Consider the following 24,369-nt stretch of genomic DNA (forward strand, 5'->3'; position numbering starts at 1 on the left):
TAAAGGCTATACCAGAAAACTTACTTTCTTACTTCCACATGTACTATGTGTACATCTCTTCTACAGTATCCTTTCTTCTCTTCTACTTACACCTAAGTGATATCTATTGTCCTAAAGAATCATTCAAATCTCATACTCTGTTATTTTCTCTAGATTTCATTGGCCCATGCTCATCTCTCCCTCCTGAAATTGATACCATGGACTCAGTACTGATCTCACACAGACCCTAGTATCACCAGCTATCTTCTCGGATAGGAGGGGAGACATATAACTTACCTCGTCAACTAGAGAAAAGACTCTAGAATAAGAAGATACAAGTTACTACCGCTTATTAACCTTGTGACCATAACAAAAGGTTACCTAACCCCTTTAAGCCTCAGTTTTCTCATTTGCAATACTGGAAAAATAGGAGACAGAGCAATAATACAGTTAGGCATAGGGCTTGCCTTGTGACTGACCAATCTAAGATCAATCCCCATATGCTCCTCCAAGCAGTCAGGAGTGATCCCTGATTTCAGAGTCACTAGTAAGCCCTGCATACTGCCAAATGTGGCCCCCCCAAAATGAGAGGAGACTAATACTTACCCCACAGTGTAAAGCATGTAATGACTGACAATCACTAATAGACTAACATTCCTTTCTTTTCTCCTCTCTTTGCCCTAAATCCAGAAACACTGGGGCTGAAGAGATAGTATAGGAGTTAAAGGGCCTGCCCGGCTCATGGCTAGTACTGCATATGATCCCCCACACACTACTAGGAATGATCCCTAAGCACAGAGACAAGCATGAGTCCTGAGTACCACTAGGTGTGACCCCAGAACAAAACAAAGCAAAAAAAAAAAAAAACAATCCAGAAACATTGCAATTCTCATATTCTCTAGTTTGTTTTAACACAATACTAAAAACTGGAAAGCATCTGATTACTCTTTACTGATTAATATCTGAATCCTTCACTCTACTGAGAGTGTTTCCAGGATAAAACCCCAACCCTCCCCTGTCCAGTACAACAATGAGCGTAAAAAATACAAGCGCGCACGTGTGAAAAGGTGATGTGTGTTCTCGGGCTCTTGGAGCAGCTCTCTCTCTCTCTCTCTCTCTCTCTCTCTCTCTCTCTCTCACACACACACACACACACACACACACACACACACTGCTCGCGTTCGGTGCTCTCGAGCTGCTGTGTATGGACCGGATCGGGATGGCTTCTCCTTTGTGCTCTGCTTCTGTGTGTGCTGCTGTGCTCTCTTCTATCTGTCTCTCTATCTCTGACTCTGCTCTGACTCTGTCTCTGTCGTCTCTTCTCTGGTCTCTTCCGAGCTCTCTTCTGATCTCTCTCTCTGGAGCCCTTCCGCTTCAGTCTCTGGAGCCCCACTCGCTCTCACTTCTGATTCTGACTCTGACTCTGATTCTCACTCCTTTGCTCTTACAGTCTTTGTTTATGTAGCAATCACATAGGGTGGTGATACAAAGGTGAACATTAACATTAACAAATCAACAAAGATGTGTAAAACCACTCCTCCAGGAGATTAACTCAAGGACCAAATCTCATCAAAGGAGATTACTCCAGATTACTAGGAGATCCGATTAAGGGCGGGATCCCATCCAGGGTGTGTTGCTCTCTTCTTTCCTCTGCTAGTAATCCACTTAAATAGTTATAGTAAATTTACTTCTAATATGTCTAGCAATGTCGTTCTGTATGAGCACAGTAAGAGATATATCAAACTTAAAGTTTGGTTCTTCCTGAGGACATCTCAACTATATTTTTTTAGACCACAGTCCTCAGGTCAGGTTAGTCATCCTAACCCCAATAGGGTCCTAGTCTCGTCAATACTTTTGGATCATGACAGCATTTGTCTATGACCATGCTCTCAACTTATAGTTGAGTATTGTGGCACTTTGGCCTGGCCCATTTCGATGCCAGGGTAGCTCACAACTTGCCCTAGGTCCATTCCATCCCTCCTCGGGACCCTGCTTTTGGGGTGCTAGGAACTAAGGGCAACTGAGTTGAGAACGCAGATGCCCAGGAGTCAATATTATTGGAGTCAATCAGCTCCCAAGTTACAAAGCATAATATTAGCTGTCTTCCTGTCCATACAGAAAGGACATTGCTTTAAGGTAAACTAAGTTCCCTGCGGCAAGGTTATAAGGACAAACCCAATGTTATCCTACAACTAAGAACTTAAACCTCTTTTGATGCTTGTGAAATAAAAAAGACTAAAATGTTCTGAGACAACAAGGATAATTATTTCTGTGGTAGACAACTGAGGCCTGGAGATGTGTTTAGCAGAACATGCCTTGAATGTATGAGGTTGTCATTTCAATCCCCAGCACAGATGCACATCATGGTGTGATACCCCCAGGATTGCCATCCACCACAAATCATAACCAAATGTGACTCCTCCAGTGCCACCACCACAATGAAAGTAGTTGACAACTAAGGGCATGTTATGCAAAGTACCTCACAAATATAACCACATACGCAGATTTTACCTGTGGTTCTAGTTTCAAGAGGCAAACCTCAGCCACATTCTGTTTGGATCCTTATTTAAATTATCTACTAACTTGGGGCTGGAGCAATAGTACAGAGGGTTAGGATGTTTGCCTTGTACACAGCTGACCTGGGTTCAATTCCTGTCACTCTTTATATTCCCCATTCTGAGCCCTGCATATAATCAAGAGTGATCCCTGAATGCAGAGCCAAAAGTAAGCCTTGAGCACCACTGAGTATGGCCAAAATAAATTAATTAATTAATTAAATAAAAATTAATTATCTACTAACTAGGTAATCCTGCACACAACAATCATGTTCACAGGGACCAGGAACCTACCTGATGTGTGACCTGTAGTTATCTCTAGAGGGTTGGCTAAAGGAATCTTATTTTCTCTTCTGCTAATCTGCTCACTGCTCTGAGGCAATAGCAAAATCTGATGGACAGGCCACCCCCCCTTCCCAACCCCACCTGCTTATTTTTACCAGCAGGCAGGCCTACAGCTCAGAGCTGCCCGGGAGATATCAGCTAAAAAGCTCGTGACAGGCTTGAGTATTGGGCCCCAACATCAGCAGCTGCCAGAAATGCAGGCTCTCCTTAAAAATCAAAGGCCATTTCCCAGTCATCCCAGGGAAATATTGCCCCTCCCAGCTCCCCCTAACCACTGGACCTCATCTGATTTCAGGCTGAGAGAAGAATATATGTCACAATTCATCTAAGGAAAGGAAGTTTTGTTTTGTTTTTTTAACATTGAATTTTAATTCTTTCCACTATTTGTTTCCTTCTTTAACTTCTTTTTTTCCCACTTCCTTCTTATCATTGACATCCCTCCTTTAGAGAAGTCAATTATGAAAAGGAGCTGCCCCGCTCAGATAGAGAAAGGAACACCAAGTAGAGGATGTCGGATGTCGGGAGGACCCATTCGGGTTGGAAGATGCAAGCTGAAAGTAGACTATAGACTGAACATGATGGCCACTCAATACCTCTATTGCAAACTACAACACCCAAAAGGAGAGAGAACAAAAGGGAATGCCCTGCCACAGAGGCAGGGTGGGGTGGTGGGGGATGGGGTGGGGGTGGTGAGAGGGATACTGGGATCATTGGTGGAGGTGAATGGGCACTGGTGGAGGGATGGGTAAACGATCACTGTATGAGTGAAATGCAAACACAAAAGTTCATAAGTTTGTAACTGTACATCACAGTGATTTTCTAATAAAAATTTTTTTTTTAAATAAAAGAAAGGGATGGGTGTTTGAGCATTGTATAACTGAGACTTAAACCTGAAAGCTTTGTAACTTTCCACATGGTGATTCAATAAAAGAATAAAATTTAAAAAAAATTAAAAAAAGAAAAGAAAAGAAGGAAGAGAAGAGAGGAGAGGAGAGGAGAGGAGAGGAGAGGAGAGGAGAGGAGAGGAGAGGAGAGGAGAGGAGAGGAGAGGAGAGGAGAGGAGAGGAGAGGAGAGGAGAGGAGAGGAGAGGAGAGGAGAGGAGAGGAGAGGAGAGGAGAGGAGAGGAGAGGAGAGGAGAGGAGAGGAGAGGAGAGAAAAGAAGAGAAGAGAAGAGAAGAGAAAAGAAGAGAAAAGAAAAGAAGAGAAAAGAAAAGAAAAGAAAAGAAAAGAAAAGAAAAGAAAAGAAAAGAAAAGAAAAGAAAAGAAAAGAAAAGAAAAGAAAAGAAAAGAAAAGAAAAGAAAAGAAAAGGAGCTGCCCAGTATATTTGAAGACTTTGGGGTTTGAGAGATAGTACAGCAGGTAGGGCTCTTGCCTTGCACGTGACTAACATGAGTTCAATGCCCAGCATCCCGATACAGTCCTCTAAATCTCTCCAGGAGCTTAAAAAAAAAAAGGCAAAAAGACAAAGTATCTGCAGTCCCTTGTTCCCAATCTTCAGCTGTGCTTCCTGCAGTACATACTCATTGTTCTAGGAACTCGATAGACACAAATGTTATAAAGAGATGGGGAGACAGAAAAATAGATATTTAAGGTTAAAGTGTCTACAGAACCCCTTTTACTCTAGTCAATGGGGCTTGAAGGAAATGGCATGGGCATAGAAAAAATAAGTTTCAGAAATAGGAGAAAAAAGGACCAGGAACAAGAAAAACAGAAACTCTGAGGGCAGACAAGGTGGGTGGGAATGGAAGGAACAAATCTTTTTACAAAAAGTACCTAAGTACCTTCTGACTCAAGAGGGACTTGTTTGCACATAGCTGGCATTTAATTTCCACATGTTAGATGGAAACCTGTAGATATTATCCTAGAGCTTACCACGTCCTCCACCAACGTTTCCCCACCCTTGTAGGGGTTTTCGGGCTCCCACTAATCGACAACCCCCAGGTCTCCCAGCCCTTCCATCACAATCATTTGTCTTATCAGTGCTCCTCTCTCCGCAAAATCAATTTTTATGCTCAAATTTTCTCCTTTACAAGTTCCTACATAGAACATTCTTTTTATTTATTTTTATTTTTTATTTATCTTTTATATTGAATCACTGTGAGCTACAGTTACAAAACTTTCATATTTGTTCTTTTTTGGGTTTTTTTTTGGCTTTATGGGTCACACCCGGCAATGCACAGGGGTTACTCCTGGCTCTGAACTCAGGAATCACCCCTGGCGGTGCTCAGAGGACCATATGGGATGCTGGGAATTGAACCCGGGTCAGCCGCGTGCAAGGCAAATGTCCTACCTGCTGTACTATTGCTCCAGCCCCCACAAAACTTTCATATTTGAGTTTCAATCATACAATGATCAAACACCCATCCCTCCACCAGTGTACATTTTCCACCACCAAAGAAAGTCCCCAGTATCCCCCCACAACCCTGACCCATCCCACCTCTTCCCCTACCTCTATAGCAGACAATTTCCCTCTTACTCTCTCTCAACTTATGGATATTATGGTTTGCAATAGAGATAGTGAGAGGCCATCATGTTTGGTCCTTTATTCACTTTCAGCACATATCTCCCATCCCGAGTAATCCCTCCAACCATCCTTGACTTAATGATCCCTTCTCTATCCCAGCTGCCTTCTCCCCTAATTCATAAGGCAGGCTTTCAGCTGTGGAGCAATCTTCCTGGCCCTTGTCTCTATTGTCCTTGGGTGTTAGTCTCATATAATGATATCTTATATTCCACAGAACATCCTTTTTAACAACAAAAATCTCCAAATTTCCCTTTGCACTTCCCCATACCTTGATATCAGTGTCCGGAGTGACAAACTCCTTCAGGCACTCAATGGGGCCCATAAGAAATGGACAGTGGGAGGAGAAAACCTGAAACAAAGACAAGATTCAATAGTGCCACAGTTTTTGTCTTCTCCTCATAAACCACAATGGCTAAAAGCGGGGGAGGAGGGAAAGGAAAGGAAAAGGAAAAAAGTGCTTGCCATAGAGGCAGGCTAGGGGGCGGGAGGGAATCTGAGGACATTGGTGGAGGGAAGTGGACACTGGTTGAAGGGATTGGTGTTGGAACATTGTACACCTAAAACTCAGCCATGAATAATTTTGTAACTCTGTAAGTCATGGTGATCCAACAAAAAAAATTTTAAATAGTCCCATAGGCCAGTAGCCAGTGCCTTCAAAGACAGATGAAAATAGGGACCAGAGCAATACTACAGTGAGCAAGGCATTTCCCTTGCAAACAGCTGACCCAGGTTCAACCCCTGGCATCCATATGGCCCCCTGAGCACCATCAGGGGTAATTTCTGAATGCAAAGCCAATAGTCACCCTTGAGCATCGCTGGGTGTGGTCCAAAAAAAGAAAAAAAAAGATAGATGGAAATAAACCAGAAATGGAGTTCAGCTTAGCATCTCCAGTAGTAATTCCCAAGTACAGAGCCAGGAGTAACCCCTGAGCAATGCTGGATGTGATCACTGTCATCCCGTTGCTCATCAATTTGCTCGAGCAAATGGAGACCAGTAACGTCTCCATGTGAGATTTGTTGTTACTGTTATTGGCATATTGAATACACCACGGGTAGCTTGCCAGGCTCTGCCATGCGGGCAAAATACTCTCAGTAGCTTGCCGGGCTCTTTGAGAGGGGCGGAGGAATCGAACCCAGGTCAGCCACATGCAAGGCGAACACCCTACCCGCTGCGCTATAGCTCCAGCCCCGCCGGATGTGATTAAAAAAAAAAAAGAACTCACAAACAACAACAACAACAACAACAAAGAAGCCAGCTTCCTAAGGTGCCCCTCTCCAATGCCTAAAGGTTTTCGCAGCTCATCTTTCCCCAGATATGTATTAAGTTCCTCTCTGCAATGCTCGCCAGCCTCTCACTGTTTCTCATGCAAACCCTACCCACAGAGGTGTCTGTGGTTCTGTGGCAGTTCCCTCTCCCTCCACTTACTTCTCGAAGTCCCTCTTGGGCCATGGCTCTGAAACTGAGAATGACACCAATGATGGTCATGCGCTTCAACACATTATCAGCCCCTACGGAGCGAGAAGAGCATCAGAGAAGAGAGGAGAGAAACAGCAATGTTTTTGTTTCTTCCAATCTATCTCCCAGATCTCCCTCCCCTCCCCGCCGCCCACCAGACCCTCTCAGAGCGATGCTTTTCCCACCGTCCCGTCTCCTTTCAAGGGAAGTGCTTACCTGTCAACTGGGGCAGCAGGGAAGCCATCAGGTCTGCCTTACTAAAGTTGGATCTGATCTGAACAAGTACGTCCATGTTTTCCACCACAAGCTTCTGCAGCCAGGACACAGAGACATGAAGAGGCCCATGGTATGTCTCCCCCAATCCCTACCTCCACTCCTCTTCCCACGAGACTGGACCTTCCTAGGGCTCATTTCCACGGTACCTTCAACTCCACAATCTGGGACGTCACATGCCACATCAGGTTTTCACTGAGGAACTTCATGCCGTAGGGCCCTAAGAGCTCAGCCAAGGCCCGCATCTCTGCAACAGATTTAGAGGCACTCAGGAGAGTCTCGCTGAACAATGTGCCACAGCCACAGAAAACCTGAACTTGGGGCTGGAGCGATAGCACAGCGGGGAGGGCGTTTGCCTTGCACTCGGCCGACCTGGGTTCGATTCCCAGCATCCCATATGGTCCCCTCAGTACCTCGAGGAGTAACTCCTGAGTGCAGAGCTAGGAGTAACATCTGTGCATTGCCAGGTGTGACCCAAAAAGCAAAAATAAATAAATTAATTAAAAAAAAAACAAACCCTGAACTTCTAAAACGTTTTTCAACAGGAAAAGGAATCACAAAACTGGAAAGCAAAATTGGCCTGGAATCCTGCATTCAGATGTCAGGTCGGGCCTGCCAGCAGGACAATTTTTACTCACAAAAAGACTCGCCACAAATATGAACTATTGACTTTTTTTTAAGCCTTGTGGTTTATAATACTGTTAATATTAGAGCTGCTTGCGTAAATCATTCCAGCACCACAATCTCCACCATTGTCCCAGACCTCCGCTGCCACCACCATAGTAAACTTCCTTCTGAAGACCAGTTCTCAGTTTCGGTTGCCTTTAGGCATTTGTTATTCTCCTACTATATTTCTTTATATCCCACATAGAAGAGATGGTGAAAGAGACTATATCTGGTTTTCTCTTTCTGACTAACTTCACTCAGCATGGTACTCTCCAAATCCATCCATGTAGCAGCAAAAGGCATGATTACATATTTTCCCATAGTTGAGCAATATTCTATAGTGTGTAGATGTACCATAGTTTCTTTATCCAGTCATCTGTTCTTGGACATTTGTTTACAGATTTTGGTTATTGTGAATAGTGCTGCAATGAATATAAGAGTGCTAATGTCTTTTTGGAACAGATTTTTAGGCCAACAACTGGAATTGCTGGGTCATATGGAAGTTCAATTCCTAGTTTTTTGAGAAATGTCCATATTGTTTTCCAAAAAGTCTAGACCAATCAACACTACCACAGGCAGTGAATGAGGATCCCTTTTTCTCCACAACTATGCCAACACTGGTTGATTTTGTTGTTTGCTATATGTGCCAGTCTTACTGGTGTGAGATGATATCTCATTGTTTTGATTTGCATTTCCCTAATGATAAGTGATGCAGAGCATTTTTTCATCTATCTTTTGGGCAATTTTTTTAAAATTTGTTTTTGGTTCACAGCAGCCGGCGTGCTCAGGGTTTACTCCTGGCTCTGACCTCAAGGCTCATTCCTGGTGCTGCTCAGGGGATTAAATGGGTTGCTTGGGACATATCCCAGGTTGGTCATGTGCAGCAAATGCCCTACCTACAATACTATTGCTCCAGTCCCAAATTTCATGTGTTACATCTATGTCTTTTTTTTTGGGGGGGGTCACACCCAGCAATGCACAGGGGTCACTCCTGGCTCTGCACTCAGGAATTACTCCTGGAGGTACTCAGGGGACCATATAGGATTCTGGGAATTGAACCCTGGTTGGCCGAGTGCAAGGCAAATGCCCTACCCAATGTGCTGTCGCTCCAGCCCCTATGTCTTTTTTTTTTATGTCATGGTTATTTTTATAAAGACTCCATTGAATCTGTTTAATGTTTTTTGCAATATTGTCATTTTGAGAGTATCGATCCTTATAGTCCATAACAGGGAATATGTTTTTATTTTCTCAAATCATCTTTAATTTCAGTAGTGTTTTATAACTTTCTTTATATAAATCGTTCATCTCTTTTGTTAACATATTCGCAAGTACTTGATTTTCTTGATTCTGGGTATTTGATGTTCTGAGGGTCAGTTACAAATTAGGGGTTGGTTTTTCACTTCTTTCTTCTATTTTATTATTTGCATATAGAAAAATCCATGAATTTCTGTGTGTTGATATTTTAACCTGACATTCTCCAGTAAATGACTTCATATTCTTATAGAATCTAAACTTTCCCAGGTCCCCTAAACAAGTCATTAACTTTTTCTGAGCCTCAGTTTACTTCCTTATAAAGAGATTAATAATTTTTGTCCTGACTACCTCCCAGAGTTAGTGTGAGAGCAAATAAAATGCCACATTATCAAAGCCTTACATCACTATAAAGATATTTATTAATACGGGATTGCTCTGAGGTTGGTGGCACATCATGCTGGTTTAACAGACATAGGGAGTTAAGCACTGTTCAAGGTCACTTAGCCAAGTCAAAAGCTGGTATCACCTCTATTGCAAACTACAACATCCAACAGGAGAGAGAACAAAAGGGAATGCCCTGCTGCAGAGGCAGGGTAGGGTGTTGGGGGTTGGGGTGGGGGTGGTGGGAGGGATACTGGGAACATTGGTGGAGGAGAATGGGCACTGGTGGAGGGATGTAAATGAAATGCAGACATGCAAGTTCATAAGTTTGTAACTGTATCTCATGGTGATTCACTAATAAAAATTTTAAAAATAAAATATTTAAAATTTTTTTTTAAAAAGGCAGTTCTGACTTTAGCATTGAATTGTGGGGGGGGGGAAGTTGGTGTGAAAATGGAGTGAAAAGCCTGACAGCCCCTGACTGTGTCCTAGCACTATAGTAGCACTGTCATAGCACTGTTGTCCCATTGTTCACCCATTTGCTCGAGCGGGCACCAGTAACGTCTCCATTGTGAGACTTGTTGCTGTTGTTTTTGGCATATCGAATATGTCACAGGGAGCTTGCCAGGCTCTGCCGTGTGGATGGGATACTCTCGGTAGCTTCCCGGGCTCTCTGAGAGGAAAAGAGGGATCGAACCCGGGTCGGCCATGTGCAAGGCAAATGCCCTACCCACTGTACTTTCACTCCAGTCCACTGTGTCCTAGCAGATACCCTAACTATAATCTTGTATAAAGTCTGACTCTTAATATGTTCCTCCCTCCACTTCCCCTATTTAATATCTCACTGTTCAAGATTTCCTCTCCATAAGCTATCTTTCCTTTATTCATAATCAACATACATGCCGGAGTCCCAGGGTTTTTCCCTCCATCTAAATGTGTCTCCCTTCTGGTGTGCTAATCCTCCCTATCAAACCTGCTTCTGGCCCTTTGTGAATTAAAGCTTGCCTGGGCAAGTTGCATGTTCAAAACACTAGGGACAAATTTAAGCAAAAAGAGCTCTGGTTGTGATCATTGTCTAAGGGCCAACCCAGTAGAGAGCCATAAGAGACCAGAATTAACAAGAGACCCGTAGAAAAAAGAACTGGAGTTTGATAGAGTTAAGGAGAATTTAAAGGGAAAAGGAAATCAAGGCTCCACATTCAAATCTTTGGAGACAGAACCAGTTGATCTCTGACTCTACCACAGCAACAAGAAATGAGACTGGTTACAGCTAATAAAGAGCATTCCTTGCCTGGAGTAAATACTAGATATATTTAGAGTCGCCTATTTATAAAGGACTAAGCTGAAACCTAGAAAGAGATTTCCTACCTGGTCAAATTAGATCATGTTAAATGGCTACAGGGACAGAGAGGAGCTGTAATGTGTTCTTTGGAACTGATGGAAAGGAAACACAACTGATCTATCAATTTGGGATTGACAAACCTCCTTACTCTAGTCTTCGGTACTCCAGGCTAGTAACCCTAGGGCATCCTTCTCTTTACATCTATCTATTTTTGCAGTAGCATTGTCCCGTCACCATGGCAACCCAGAGAGATTGGGGTGGGGTGGTAGAAAGGGGAATCAGCACTACCTCCTGCTGCTTGTCAGTTGTCAGCAAGACCTAAAGCTGATTTTAGATGCTGCCTACAGATTGTGGGTGGAGTTGACGAGAAGAGGACATCTGAAACCTCGAGCAGGTAAAGATTAGGGTCAGCTTACTAATGGCTCAGTCTAAGCGCCAGGACCCAGAACTGGAAAACAAACTGTACTGTGATGTCATACCACCCTGAAGAAAGGAGAAGAGTGGAGAAGGCCGGTCATTAAAACATCTCCTGCCAGTCCCAGATCCCATGCAGGATCCATGATTTATATGGAGATAAGAAGAAAGAGGAAGCAGTATGATAGCTCATGAATCAGTGAAGCAAGTGTATCAAAAAATACATCTGTAGGCTTTCAAGCCCTCTTTGAAAAAGAGAACAAGTTCTCAATTCATTCACTGTACATTTTTTACCCACTCCCCTCAAAATACAAAAGCATTTCTAGACACTGGAACTCAACACTAGGGAGAGATTAAGAAGCTGGGTTCGGGGAGATTGCCTTGAATTGAAACCTTAGTTCTACCATTCACAAATGTTTGAACTTCGGCAAGTTCCTTTTCCTTCCTGTGTGTTTGTGTTCTCACCTGTAAAATGGTTGTAATAAGATTATGTGCTTCAAGGCTGTTGAGAGGGCTGTTACTTAATATAGAATTAATTTAATATTTAATATAAAATTTAGAAATTAGCCCATAATAAACGTCATCTAACGTCTGGCTATCATTATGAAACATCAGCAATCTAAGAACTGGCTAAAGTGTTAAACTTTATCCTTAAGGAAGAAGATTCCATAATATCAGACCATTGATTTATAATTATAAGTATGAGAATATCCTCCCCTGGGACCAGAGCAATCGTTCAGTGGGTAGGACATTTACCTTGCACATGGTCGACCCAGGTTCGATCCCTGGCATCCCATATGGTCCCCCGAGCACTGCCAGGAGTGATTCCTGAGTGCAGAGCCAGGAGTAATCCCTGAGCACTGCTGGGTTTGACTCAAAAAGCAAAGAGAGAGAGAGAGACTATCTTCCCCTTACATATTATCCTTTACCCGTCACTACATCTTCATTATTTTATTCTATGTAGAGATGGAAAAATAACCATTTACTACCTTTAAATTTAGGGAAAAATGCTGGGCTGGAAAGATACAGCAGGTAAGGTGCTTGCCTAGCATACAGCTGACCCAAGTTCAGTCGGTAGCATCATACATTCCTGAGCCTACTGGAGTGATTCCTGAGTGCAGAATCTGGTGTTAATCTCTCTGAGAGTAGCTGGTGTGCCCCCCCACCTTCAAAAAAATAAAAAAAGAAAGAAAAAAGAAAAAAAATGTTCAATGGCTTGAGTCCCCTATCTAACTCCTAACTCCTCTCATTTTCCTTCTCTCCACTTCAACCTCAAAGTCGCTCCTAAATTCTGGGTTTCACCCATTATCTCTTTTATTGTCCCTGCATGGACTCTAGCAGAGATGCTGAGGAGAGTGTAAGATGAGTCTCTGGCAAGGGAGGGGAATGAAAAGATGACTGCGGACTGAGATATCACATTGGGAGAAAGGATCCGCTACGTGACCAGCGGAGTTAGCCTCAGGCTCACCAGAGACATCAGAGAACTCTTCTGCACTGAAGTTCTGCTCCCCTTCTCTCGGGATGCTGACAAAGGCTTGCATGGCTGGGGAGAGGATGATGGTCCCACCACTCGCCTGCCTCAGCAGACTTTCTAGGTACCTGTAAGATTGGCCAAGAAAGCACAGAGATTAGTGTTCAATCCTTTCTGCCTCCCACTGCTTCCTACCATCACTGAGCTCAGGAAGAACACCAAAGGCTGGGGTGGGGAAACAAGACTCAAAGAAGACAGTTCAACACTCTAATTAACACCCCAAGCTGTTGGCTCAGAAACAACTGGCAGTAATGTGATTCTGCTCTGCCTCTAATCTGCAGGGGATTTCACTCTGCAGTTAACCGTAATGGTGCACGTTCCCTTCCTTAGCCACTTCTATTTTCCCACTATTGTCATCCCCTCGCTTCTGGTCTATTTTGGAACAAAGATAAAACCAAGGGAAGGGGGTAGAGTTCATAATTGGGGTCCTCTCAAATATTCAGTCTCAACCTCAACAAGAATGTTGGACGGAAGACCTAGAAGTGAGTGTCAAGTCAAACCTAGACAGAGAAAAGCTTCACAAGCACTGGTCACCCAGTCTCCAAATTGACTCGGAGTAGCTGAGTCAACTGGCCTCCAGCCAGCGTCAGTAGAGGAGAGCTTGACTAACCCTTGCCACATGCCCAGCGGGTCACTCGCTCTGACCAAGTTCTTATGGAAGTCACAAGTAGCCACCTTGAGTCAGATCTAGCCATCAAACATGACTTGCTTACTCTCAATTTAAATTAGCTCTCAGTTTTTTGAAACAGGGATAGTGTATCCAAAGATAAGGATGTGGTGGGGCAGTAATCAGGTGACACTAAATAGTACCATCCTTTAGAGGCAAATGCTCTCTCCAACTCCTCAAAGTACCCGCATTACCCACATCCCCCATTCTCCTACTCTGATCTCTGCTGGTGTCTGGAATTGTAATCCCTGTCTCAACTTTTCTCCTACATCTTTCCCCTTTGTAGGGGCTTCTTTTGTAGCCGGTCTCCTGCTGAGCTGATGTTGGATTTAAAGCGCCACCCAGTGGCACCGGGTGGAAGAGCTCCAGCTCTTTGCCATTCTTGAAATCTCAAAGGAAATTACTGCTGATTTTTTTCTATCGTAGAGGGAAGGAGGCCTTCTTTTCTTACCAAGAAAACCTATTAGACTTGACATGATCATAACTGTAGATGAAGAACTAATATCTCAGAGAGAGGACGTTGACTATAATGGTCGTCAGAGCAAGAAAATGGACAAACCTGGAGGGAATAAGGGAACTCCAGGAAGAGGATGAGAAATTCTTTGAAATTAAAACAGTAAGAACTTTTTAAGCACTATAATTGGAGAATAACATGAAAAAGATAAAATTGCTGCTGATTAAATCAAGAGATGCTACATAGAATGTACAAAGGAACCTCACAGATGAGAAGACAAAGCTAAATACTTGGATTCTGATGTACGGCAGTAGGAGAGGACAGGTCACTGACCAGTTCGTGTAGATAGTGGTGATAGTCTGTTCTCCACATGAGTCCAGGGGCTGTGTCTGCTGCAGGAGGGCATTACGAATGACCCTGGAAACATCTGCACCCAAAAACTGGGCCAATGACTGTATGAAACTCATGTACGCCTTGACTCCTGCCAGCAGCTCCGAAGGCCGAGCAATCTCCTGGGTTGTAGCATTGTAGCCAGCCAACCACACAATGGCCCTAGATAACAAAAACTATTATTACAATCATAATTATAGAACATACTAACAGTTATCACATTTCTACTGTGGTCGAGGTGTTGTGCTATGATTTTGCTACAGACATTTATTCGTTCATTAAAGAACTCTCACAGCAAGCCAAGAAAGTAGGTATAATTATCATTCCCAGTCTTATGCATAAAGAAATAAAGACACAGAGACATAAATCCATTGCTTTCTGTGAAGGCTGTAGCTGGCAGAGCCTGGGTGGATCCAGTAACATTTGTTTCCTAGCCACCATGCTCTTCTGCCTCCTCTGGATAAATTAGGTTAAGAGCTAAAAGAACTGGGCTCCCAAATATCATCTACCTCAACCTGAGGGTGTCTCGATATTCTCCTCCTGCAATTTCAGGGCCAGTATTTATCTTTTCCCCCGTCAAAAAGACTGTGTCCCAATTACTGTCAGAAAGGAAAGCTACTCCTAGCAGTCCTTGGAAGTTCAAGGAGACCCTACTGCCTATGAGGTGCCAGGCCGAAAAAGGGGCCTACTTGATTGGCATGCAGTTATAGGCACCCTTGGAGAAGAGGAATAACAGAGCCAGAGAGATTGTACAGTGGGCAGATTACTTGCCTTGTACACAGTTGACCCGGGGTTTGGTTTTTGGCATGAGTAGTGAAGAAGGAGGAGGAAGAGGAGAAGAAGAAGAAGAAGAAGAAGAAGAAGAAGAAGAAGAAGAAGAAGAAGAAGAAGAAGAAGAAGAAGAAGAAGAACAACAACAACAACAACAACAACAACAACAACAACAACAAGAGGAGGAGGAGGAAGAGGAGGAGGAGGAAGAAGAAAGGGGAGAAGGAGGAGGAGAAGGAAGGGGGGAGGAGGAGGAGAAGGAAGGGGGGAGGAGGAGGAGGAGGAAGAGGAGAAGGAAGGGGAGAGGAGGAGGAGGAGGAGGAATAACTACCTTCGCTCTATCACACCTCATAGGACTCCATCTCCTTCCAAAAGGCCCCAAGCTAAGAATTTACAACTATAATCAATATTTTGACTTGATGTTTTTATCTGCATTAAAATATAAGCAGTAGGAGAAAAGGAAGATTACACTTTGTAATGACAAGTCTTTTTCAGCCATTTGCACATCAGTATGAATGAGTTTATCAAATTCTTCTTGAAGCCGCAGATGTTGGGAGCAGAAGTTGGAGGGAAAGGGTGTTGGTTTTGTTTGTTTGGTTTTTTTTAAGTGTTTGTGACAGGGGAGGACAAGGAAATAGGAGGACCAGCTCACCAGATGAAAAAGGAAAGAGAGAAGAAATAACTGGAGGGGAAATAACACAGCAGGGACAGACTGGAGGTTATAAACAGTGAAGTTCATGAAAAAAAGAGATATTCAGGGGAAACGAGAATATTACACCCATGTTTCTCTAGGGCCTCAAAACTATTGACAGCTCCTGAAGGTTTTGCACATGGATGATTACCAAATTACCATCTTCCTGATATTGTGTGTGCATCTGAGATACTTCCTTCCATTTAGCTAATGTGCACAGAATGAAAGCAAACTAATTTTACTGTCACCCAAGCAAAAGCCCAATTGAAAAATAAATACGCAATACCAGAGAGGTGGCACAAAGGGCTGTCGCACATGATTTGCATACAGGAATCCGGGGTTCTATCCCCATCACCGCATGGTCCCCCACATCTTCAGGAGCAATCCATGAGCATCACCAGGAGTAACCCCCAACACCACTAGGCATGGCTCAAAAACCAAGAATAAAATAAACTCTGCATCTCCGACACACAAAATACAGACTCTTAACTCTTCTCCCTGCTGCTGACCTGGCTGTCCATTGCACCCAGAACTGACTCTACTGGAATATTGAGTCATGTCTTGCTACTGCTCGGTCCGAAGGGCAAGTCTCTACCCTACCTACCCGTCTCCATCTCAGAACAAAAGCCAAAGTCCTGAGAATGACATAGAAACACAAAAATCTCTACAGCCTTCACTCATTCCAACCTCTAACCTCACCTCCCGCCACTCTTTTCCCAGCTCACTCTGTCTGTTCCAGTGACACTGACCTTCTCAAGTGGTCACTGAGCAGACCAGTAGATGCCCTACTTCAGAGCCTCTGTACTTGGATGCTCTTCCCTTGATGTACTTCATGTGGCTTCTTCACTTCTTTTAGGTGTTTATTTGGATGTTACTATCTCAAGCTGACATTCCATCACACTATCGGCAGCTCAGTACCAACACACACACAAAACACACACACACACACACACACACACACACACGCTTTCTTTCTCCTTTTCCACTCTGTCTTTCTGCTCAGTATTTATACTATCTAGTAGACTATATATACTACCTACGGGGAAGGGATGCACATTCAGCAGTGCTCAGGCTTATTCCTGATTCTGTGCTCAGGAATCACTCCCAGTGGTTCTCAGAGGCAATAAGCAGTGCCAAGGATGGAAACCAGGATTGGCTGTGTGTATTTTCTTTTATTTGTTTCTTTTATTTATTTATTTGTTACTAAAAGGCAAATTTTATGGGTAGAGAGATTTTTATCTTTTTTTATGTCTCTGTTTTAACAGCTTCTAGAACACTGCAAACTGACAATAGTTCAATAAATTTGTATTGAGTGGAAGAGTAAATACACTGAAAAAAAACTTAGAATAAAGAGATTATTCTAATCATTTTTCTTCATATGACTGTCACTCCATTGCTCATCGATTTGCTCGAACGGGCACCTGTAATGTCTCCATTGTGAGGCTTGTTGTTACTGTTTTTGGCATATCGAATACGCCACGGGGAGCTTGCCAGGCTCTGCCGTGTGGGCCAGATACTCTTAGTAGCTTGCCAGGCCCTCCGAGAGGGACAGAGGAATCAAACCCAGGTTGGCTACATGCAAGACAAACGCCCTACCCGCTGTGCTATCGCTCCAGCCCTTTTCCTCATATCATTTCCTCTCTAAATTAGAAGGAGCTTTTATTATATCAGTTGCCTTAATTGCCCAATTCCAATATAATAAAAGCTCCTCCTACTTTAGAGAGGCAAAAGAATGAGAGACAATGTTGAGGGAAAGAAATCTATTTTACTTAGGCCTATTACTTTGGGTTTTTTGTTGTTTTTGCTCATGAGGTTACTCCCGGATCAATGGTCAGGGGACCATGTGGTTCCAGGTATCAAATACATAACTCCTGAATGCAAAGCATACACCTAGCCCTGTAAGCTAGGTTTCCAACCCAATTCAGGGACACAGTACTCACCATTGTCTTTGATTCTCTGCGAATTCTAAATCACAGGAAATTGGGGCTGGAGCGATAGCACAGTGGGTAGGGCGTTTGCCTTGCACGTGGCCAACCCAGGTTTGATCCCAGCATCCCATATGGTCCCCTGAGCACCACCAGGAGTAATTCCTAAGTGCATAGCCAGGAGTAACCCCTGTGCATTGCCAGTGTGACCCCAAAAGCAAAAAAAAAAAAAATCACAGGAAATTCTCAAATTTTTTTTTTACAAAGTAAGTATCCGTGTTCTTACTTTAAAAGGTAGAAAATTAAGGCTTGAAAAAGTTCAATAACCTGCCCCCGTGTTGTAGATAATGTCCAGGATATCAACACAGATCTGCTGACTGCAAAGGGCCTTGTTTGTTCTACTAAATTAGTGAGGATTGATCCTGTTGTTTATTAAAACCAACAACAGAGGTTTGGGGCTTTTCTTATTTATTTTTGCTTTTAATATAGTTCCTTGGTGGCTATACCAGGTTGCATCAGAATCTCCAGGGTAATATATAACCACCAAAATGAATCTAATAGAAACCAATTTTGAGAGCTAAGTTATTATAAAAATATAGAAAACAAGGAAAGAGAGATACCTGTTGAGTCTGGCCTCCAAATGGCTGCTGAGATACTCAGAAGGGAAGATAGTGTGTTCAAACACAGAGAAGCTGTGGACATGATTCATTGTCAGTGCCAACTCTGTCAAGTTTAAGTGCAGTTTGTCCATGCTGTGCGGAAATGGGAAAACGAAATGAGCCTTAAGTTAAGCTCTGACACCGCCTGCTAGTATCTGGGAAGGGTGTGTGGGGTCCATGGCTTTCACACCCATTTTCTCATTTAGAAAATTTTAGGGACTGGAGCAATAGCACAGCGGGTAGGGCATTTGCCTTGCATGCGGCCGACCCAGGTTCGATTCCCAGCATCCCATGTGGTCCCCTGAGCACTTCCAGGAGTAATTCCTGAGTGCATGAGCCAGGAGTAACCCCTGTGCATCAGCGGGTGTGACCCCCAAAAAAAATTTTAGTACACATTGATGTTGACTTCAAGACAAAGCAGAAATTTCATAGTTGGGCCTTTTTTCATTATCATGCCATATCCCACCATCACTTCTGCACTCTTTCTCTGGGTCTTTCCTCTACCCTTCTCTCCCGTATGCAGTTGGTCCTCTAGTCCCCAAATTCTCACTTGGTGACAATGCTGCGGTTCTTCCGGTGACTTTCAGCTCCTGGCTTGTCCCTCTCAGGCTCTCCTTTTCTAGGATTCTGCCTCTGCTTCATAGTCTTCTTGTTCTTGGCCTTGCTGATGGTAGTGGCACAGTGTTTAGGTAAAAGCTGCAGAAACAAACACAAGTCAATAGAGAAATGAGATTTTTTTTGTTCCTCCAAAATACTGAGTGGCCCATCTAATGGTTATAAAAGGGTCTCTTAAAATTGTTCATTCCTTCTGCACCAATGCGGGGTTGCTTCCCCAACAGATTCACCAGTGGCCAGTCAATTTCCCCTTTCATAGAGCATTGCACTCATATATCAGTCTCCTATACTGAACTCTTACATGAGGAAGAAATTACACTCCTAAACATATACCCACCAAAGGAGGGAACAGCAAAATACTTAAAACAACTGCTAACAGACTCCAAGGAGGACATTGTTAGCAACACAATAGTAAGTAGGTGGAGACTTCAATACTTCCTTAGCACCTCTTGATAAATCAAAGAGACTGAAAACTCAACAAGGAAGTATTAGCCCTAAAGGAAGAAATGGAAGATATATATATATATATATATATATACATATATACATACATACATACATACATACATATATATATATAGGACTTTTCATCCCTAAAAGTCTGGATACACATTTCCTCCAATGCACATGGAACATTTCCCAAGATAGATCGAACACTGGGCCACAAAATATACCTCAATAAAATCAAGAAGATAGACATTGTATCAACTATATTTTCAGACCACAATGTGCTGAAAATAGAAGTTAATCACACACAGAAACGCAGAATCAAATCAAACACTGGGAAATTAAACAGCTCATTCCTGAACAACAAGTAGCTTAGAGAGGAAATCAAAAAAGAAATCAAAAGATTCCTGGAAACAAAAGAGAATGAGGACATGAGCTACCAAAACTTGTGGAACAGAGCTATAGTAGTATTAAAAAGAAAATTTATAGATCTGCAAGCATTTATCAGGAAGGAAGAAAGGGCCCACATAAATAGCTTTGATTTCACGGTTTAAGATCTTAGAGAATGACCAACAAAAGGAGCCCAAACCAGGCAAGAACAAAGAAATAATAAAACTTAGAACAGGAATCATTTAGCTGGATTCCCAAAAAACAACCCAAAAGATCAATGAAACTAAGAGCTGGTTCTTTGGGGAAAAAAAAAGATTGATAAACTACTAGCAAGACTCACGAAGAGAGAGAGAGAGAAAAGAAAACCCTAATAAACCGAATCAGAAATGAAAAGGAGGATACCACAACAGAAACCACAGAAATTTAACAGATCATCAGAAATTACTTTGAGAAGTTGTATGTCATGAAACAAGAGAACCTCGAAGAAATGGATAAATTCCTGGGCTCCTATAACCTCCCAGGGCTGAATCAAGAAGATTTGGGATACCTGAATAGGCCTATCACTATCAAGGAAATTGATACGGTAATCAAAAGTCTTGCCAGAAACAAAAGCCCAGGTTCAGATGGATTCATTAGTGAATTCTTCCAAACTTTTAAAGAGGACCTACTGCCAGTCCTTTTCAAGCTTTTCCAGGAAATTGAAGAAACAGAAACACTCCCAGTTTCAAGAGGCACATATCATAGACAGTAGACAAAGACAAGACACACCAAAAAAAAAGGAAAATTACAGGTCAATATCCCTGATGAACACAGATGCAGAGATCCTCAACAAAATATTAGCACTGTAGCACTGTAGCATTGTCCTCCCATTGTTCATCAATTTGCTTGAGCGGGCACCATTGTGAAACTTGTTGTTACTGTTTTTGGCATACGCCACGGGTAGCTTGCTAGGATCTGCCATGTGGATGGGATACTCTCGGAAGCTTCCCGGGCTCTCCAAGAGGGATGGAAGTTTGGGGGGCGGCCTCTAATCGCCTTTACATTTGGTTCTCAGTCTACCAAATGTAAGGTTTTGGTCGACTGGCAATGGGTCTCTGAGATAAGGCAAAAAAATAAGTTTTGTATAGCTGCACCAGAGGTGGTTTGTGGGTGTGGCTCCCACATACCTAACTTTTGGCGATTTAATTTATTGGTAAACTTGGTCCCAAGTTGCTGGGGTCCTGCAAAAGTCACAGCAGAAATTTTGAGGTGTCAGGAAACCTGAAGACACCCTCAGGCTGCTGATGCACTCGCCCTGCAGGAACAGGTTGACCTGTTGGCGGCACCATACCCCCAACCCCCATGGAATAGGGTTGAATATCCTAACACACACCCTCAAATGTATGATCATTTAATCTTTGATAAGAAAGCAAGAAATGTTAAGTGAAGCAAGGAAAACCTCTTTAACAAGTAGTACTGGCAAAAGAGGACAGCAATATGCGAAAACAATGGACTCAGACCTCTATTTAATGCCATGCACAGAAATCAGATCAAAATGGATTAAAGACCTCAATCCATAAAGTACATCAATTCATCAGACCTGAATCTATAAAGTACATAGGAGGAAGTAAAGGTAGGCCCAACCCTCCACGATACTGAAGGTAAAGATGTCTTCAAAGATGAAACGCCACTGACCAAGTAAGTGGAAGCAAAGATAAACAAATGGGACTACAGTAAACTAAGAAATTTATGTACCTCAAAAGAAACAGTGACCAAGATACAAAGACAGCATTTAGAATGGGAGAGGTTATCCACCCAAAACCCTCTGATAAGGGTTTAATATTAAAGATTACAAGACACTACTTGAAATTCACAAGAAAAAATACCCAACTCCATCAAAAAAAAAAATGGGGAGAAGAAATGAACAGAAACTTTCTCAGAGAAGAAATTAGAATGACCAACAGGCACAAGATAAAATGCTCTTCGTCACTAATCATCAGGAAGATGCAAATCAAAATGACAATGAGATATCATCTCACACCACAGAGACTGGCACACATCCAAAAGAGCAATCAGTGCTGGCACGGATGTGGGGAGAAAAGAATTCTCCTTCTTTGTTGGTGGGAATGCCAACTGTCCAGCCTTTGTGTAAAACAATATGGAAATTCCTCAAAAAATTGGAAATTGAGCTCCTATTTGACCCATCAATATCATTTCTGGGAATATACCGTGGGGGCCAAAAATACACAGCAGAAATACCATCTGCACTCCTATGTTCATTGCAGAGCTATTCACCATGGCCAGAATCTGGAAACAACCTGAGTGCCTGAGAACAGACAAATGAATAAAGAAACGATGGCACATCTACACAATGGAATACTATTCAGCTGTCAGGGAAAATGAAATCATAAAATTCACTTATAAATGCTTGGACTTGGAGAGTATTATGCTGAGTGAAATGAGTCAGAAAGAAAGGGACAGATATAGAATGACTATGTTCAGTTGTGGCATATAAAAAGTGTATAGTAGAAGACATATCCACAGCCAGGGAAATCAGGATCTAGGAGGACTGGCCAATGGTTAGAATCAAGCACAAGTTTGTGAAGGCAGAGGGTAGGTAAGATAGAGAAGGGACCCAGATGACAAGAATACCTTGGAAATGATCACACTGGACAAGATCTGAGTGTTAAAGTAGGTAAAGGGACATACCGGATAACTTTTCCGTATCTGTACTGCAAACTACAATGCCCAAAAGGAAAGAGGTAGGGGGTGGGGAGGAGAGAGAGAGAAAAAAAGTGCCTGCCATAGAGACAGGCCAGTGGGAGGCTTGGGTGGGCAATGATGGGAGGGAAACTGGGGACACTGGTGCTGGGAAATATACACAGGTGGAGGGATGGGTGTTGGGGCACTGTATGACTGAAGCCTAATTATGAACAGCTTTGTCAAGATCAATCTCACAGTGATTTAATAACAAAATCTTTTAAAAAAATGTTCATTCTTGGAGGGTGGGAGGGAAACAGAGGACATTAGTGGAGTGAAGAGGACACTGATGAAGGGATTGGTGTAGGAAAATATGAATAACTTTGTAATTTGCAGTGGTTCAATTTTTTACAAGAAAGAATTATTCAATTCATTTCCTATCCTTCCATGCATCTCTATCTCTAAGGGGGGCCCATTTGGAATGTACTCTACTCTTTTAGTTTTCACTATCATCTCCCCATAATTATGCTCAAAATGGAAGACACACGATGGATCATATCATTAATTACCCCACCCATATCCTGAGAGTCTTCCCTAAAATAATTACTCAAGTATAAAAGAGTAAGATTGGGCTAGAGATATAGTAAGAGGGTAAGGCACTAGCTTTGCACACAGCTGACCATATGGTCTCTGGAGCTCTGACAGGAATGATCCCTGAGCACAGATCCAGGAGGAAGTCCTGAACACAGCAAGATGTCGCCCAACCACACCCCACCACCACCACCACCAATGAGAGTAAGGCCAAAGAGTTCTATGCAATTACACTTTCCTAGAGCCTCCCAAGCTAAGAGTTGGATTTTTCTTTGCATGGAACAATCATCTTACATGCTATGTTCTCATAGTCTGTCCCATTGAAATAGTTCCCACACTGCCATAGCCCCTTAGAGACTCAGAGCTAACAGTGTGGTCATCACTCCCTTTTAATTGTTTGTTGGACACATCCAGCAGTGCTCAGGTGTTACTCCCAGTGTGATACTTAGAGGTCTCTTCCATTAGTCCTCAGGGTATTGTGCTAGGTATTGAACCCAGGACTTCACAATGCAAAGTTTTCACTAAGGTCTTTTGATTATCTCCTTGACTGAGGTTATTCCTAACTATTTTTTTTTTTTGCTTTTTGGGTCACACCTGGCGATGCACAGGGGTTACTCCTGGCTATGCACTCAGGAATCACCCCTGGCCGTGCTCAGGGGACCATATGGGATGCTGGGATTTGAACCCGGGTCGGCCGCGTGCAAGGCAAACGCCCTACCCGCTGTGCTATCTCTCCAGCCCCATTCCTAACTATTTTTATTTAAACATCATTCCTGCATCTTTTCTCTTTACCAAGACCCCCTAGTCATAATATATAATATTAGTGTATATATTATTTATACAGGCATCTCCTTCAATTATTTATTTATGCTTCCTGAGTATGTGCAGAGTATCCCTCCTGCGTCACACCCCAATATCCCCAGAATTCTATTTATTCTAAGCTTAAAAATCCTCATTTGAAATTCATCAGTTATACAGTTGCGGGTGGGGGGGCGGGGATGGGGAGTATACTGGGGATTTTGGTGGTGGAATATGGGCACTGGTGAAGGGATGGTGTTTGAATATTGTATAACTGAGATATAAGCCTGAGAACTTTGTAACTTTACACATGGTGATAAAATAAAATTTTTTTAAATAAATAAATAAATAAAATCCTCATTTGAAATTTCTCTTATAGCAGTATAAGATATATGTGAAAATTCCTTTTGTTATAGTCACACTTTGTTGGTTTCTTTTCTATTTTGGTTTGTTTGTTCCCCTCAAATACTGAGTAGCCCATCTAGCAGTTATAAAAGGGCCTCTTAAAAATGGTCCATTCTCGGCCAAAAGGCACATGAAAAAGTGCTCTACATCACTAATCATCAGAGA

The 24,369-nt window shown here is 42.7% G+C and overlaps 1 protein-coding gene across 1 annotated transcript in view; it reads right to left on the reverse strand.

Moving 5' to 3' along the window:
• NCKAP1L (NCK associated protein 1 like) overlaps nt 1-24,369 on the reverse strand; it is a 64,456-nt gene that overhangs the window by 12,574 nt on the left and 27,513 nt on the right. The window contains exons 19-26 of the mRNA XM_004601567.2: nt 18,830-18,975; nt 18,241-18,372; nt 14,177-14,395; nt 12,660-12,790; nt 7,284-7,381; nt 7,078-7,171; nt 6,832-6,914; nt 5,674-5,754 (exon numbers count right to left, since the gene is read on the reverse strand). Of these exons, the coding sequence (XP_004601624.1) occupies nt 5,674-5,754; nt 6,832-6,914; nt 7,078-7,171; nt 7,284-7,381; nt 12,660-12,790; nt 14,177-14,395; nt 18,241-18,372; nt 18,830-18,975 (984 nt within the window). The remainder of the gene's footprint in view (nt 1-5,673; nt 5,755-6,831; nt 6,915-7,077; nt 7,172-7,283; nt 7,382-12,659; nt 12,791-14,176; nt 14,396-18,240; nt 18,373-18,829; nt 18,976-24,369) is intronic.

Source organism: Sorex araneus, chromosome 2, assembly GCF_027595985.1.
Source record: "Sorex araneus isolate mSorAra2 chromosome 2, mSorAra2.pri, whole genome shotgun sequence".
NCBI lineage: Eukaryota > Metazoa > Chordata > Mammalia > Eulipotyphla > Soricidae > Sorex > Sorex araneus.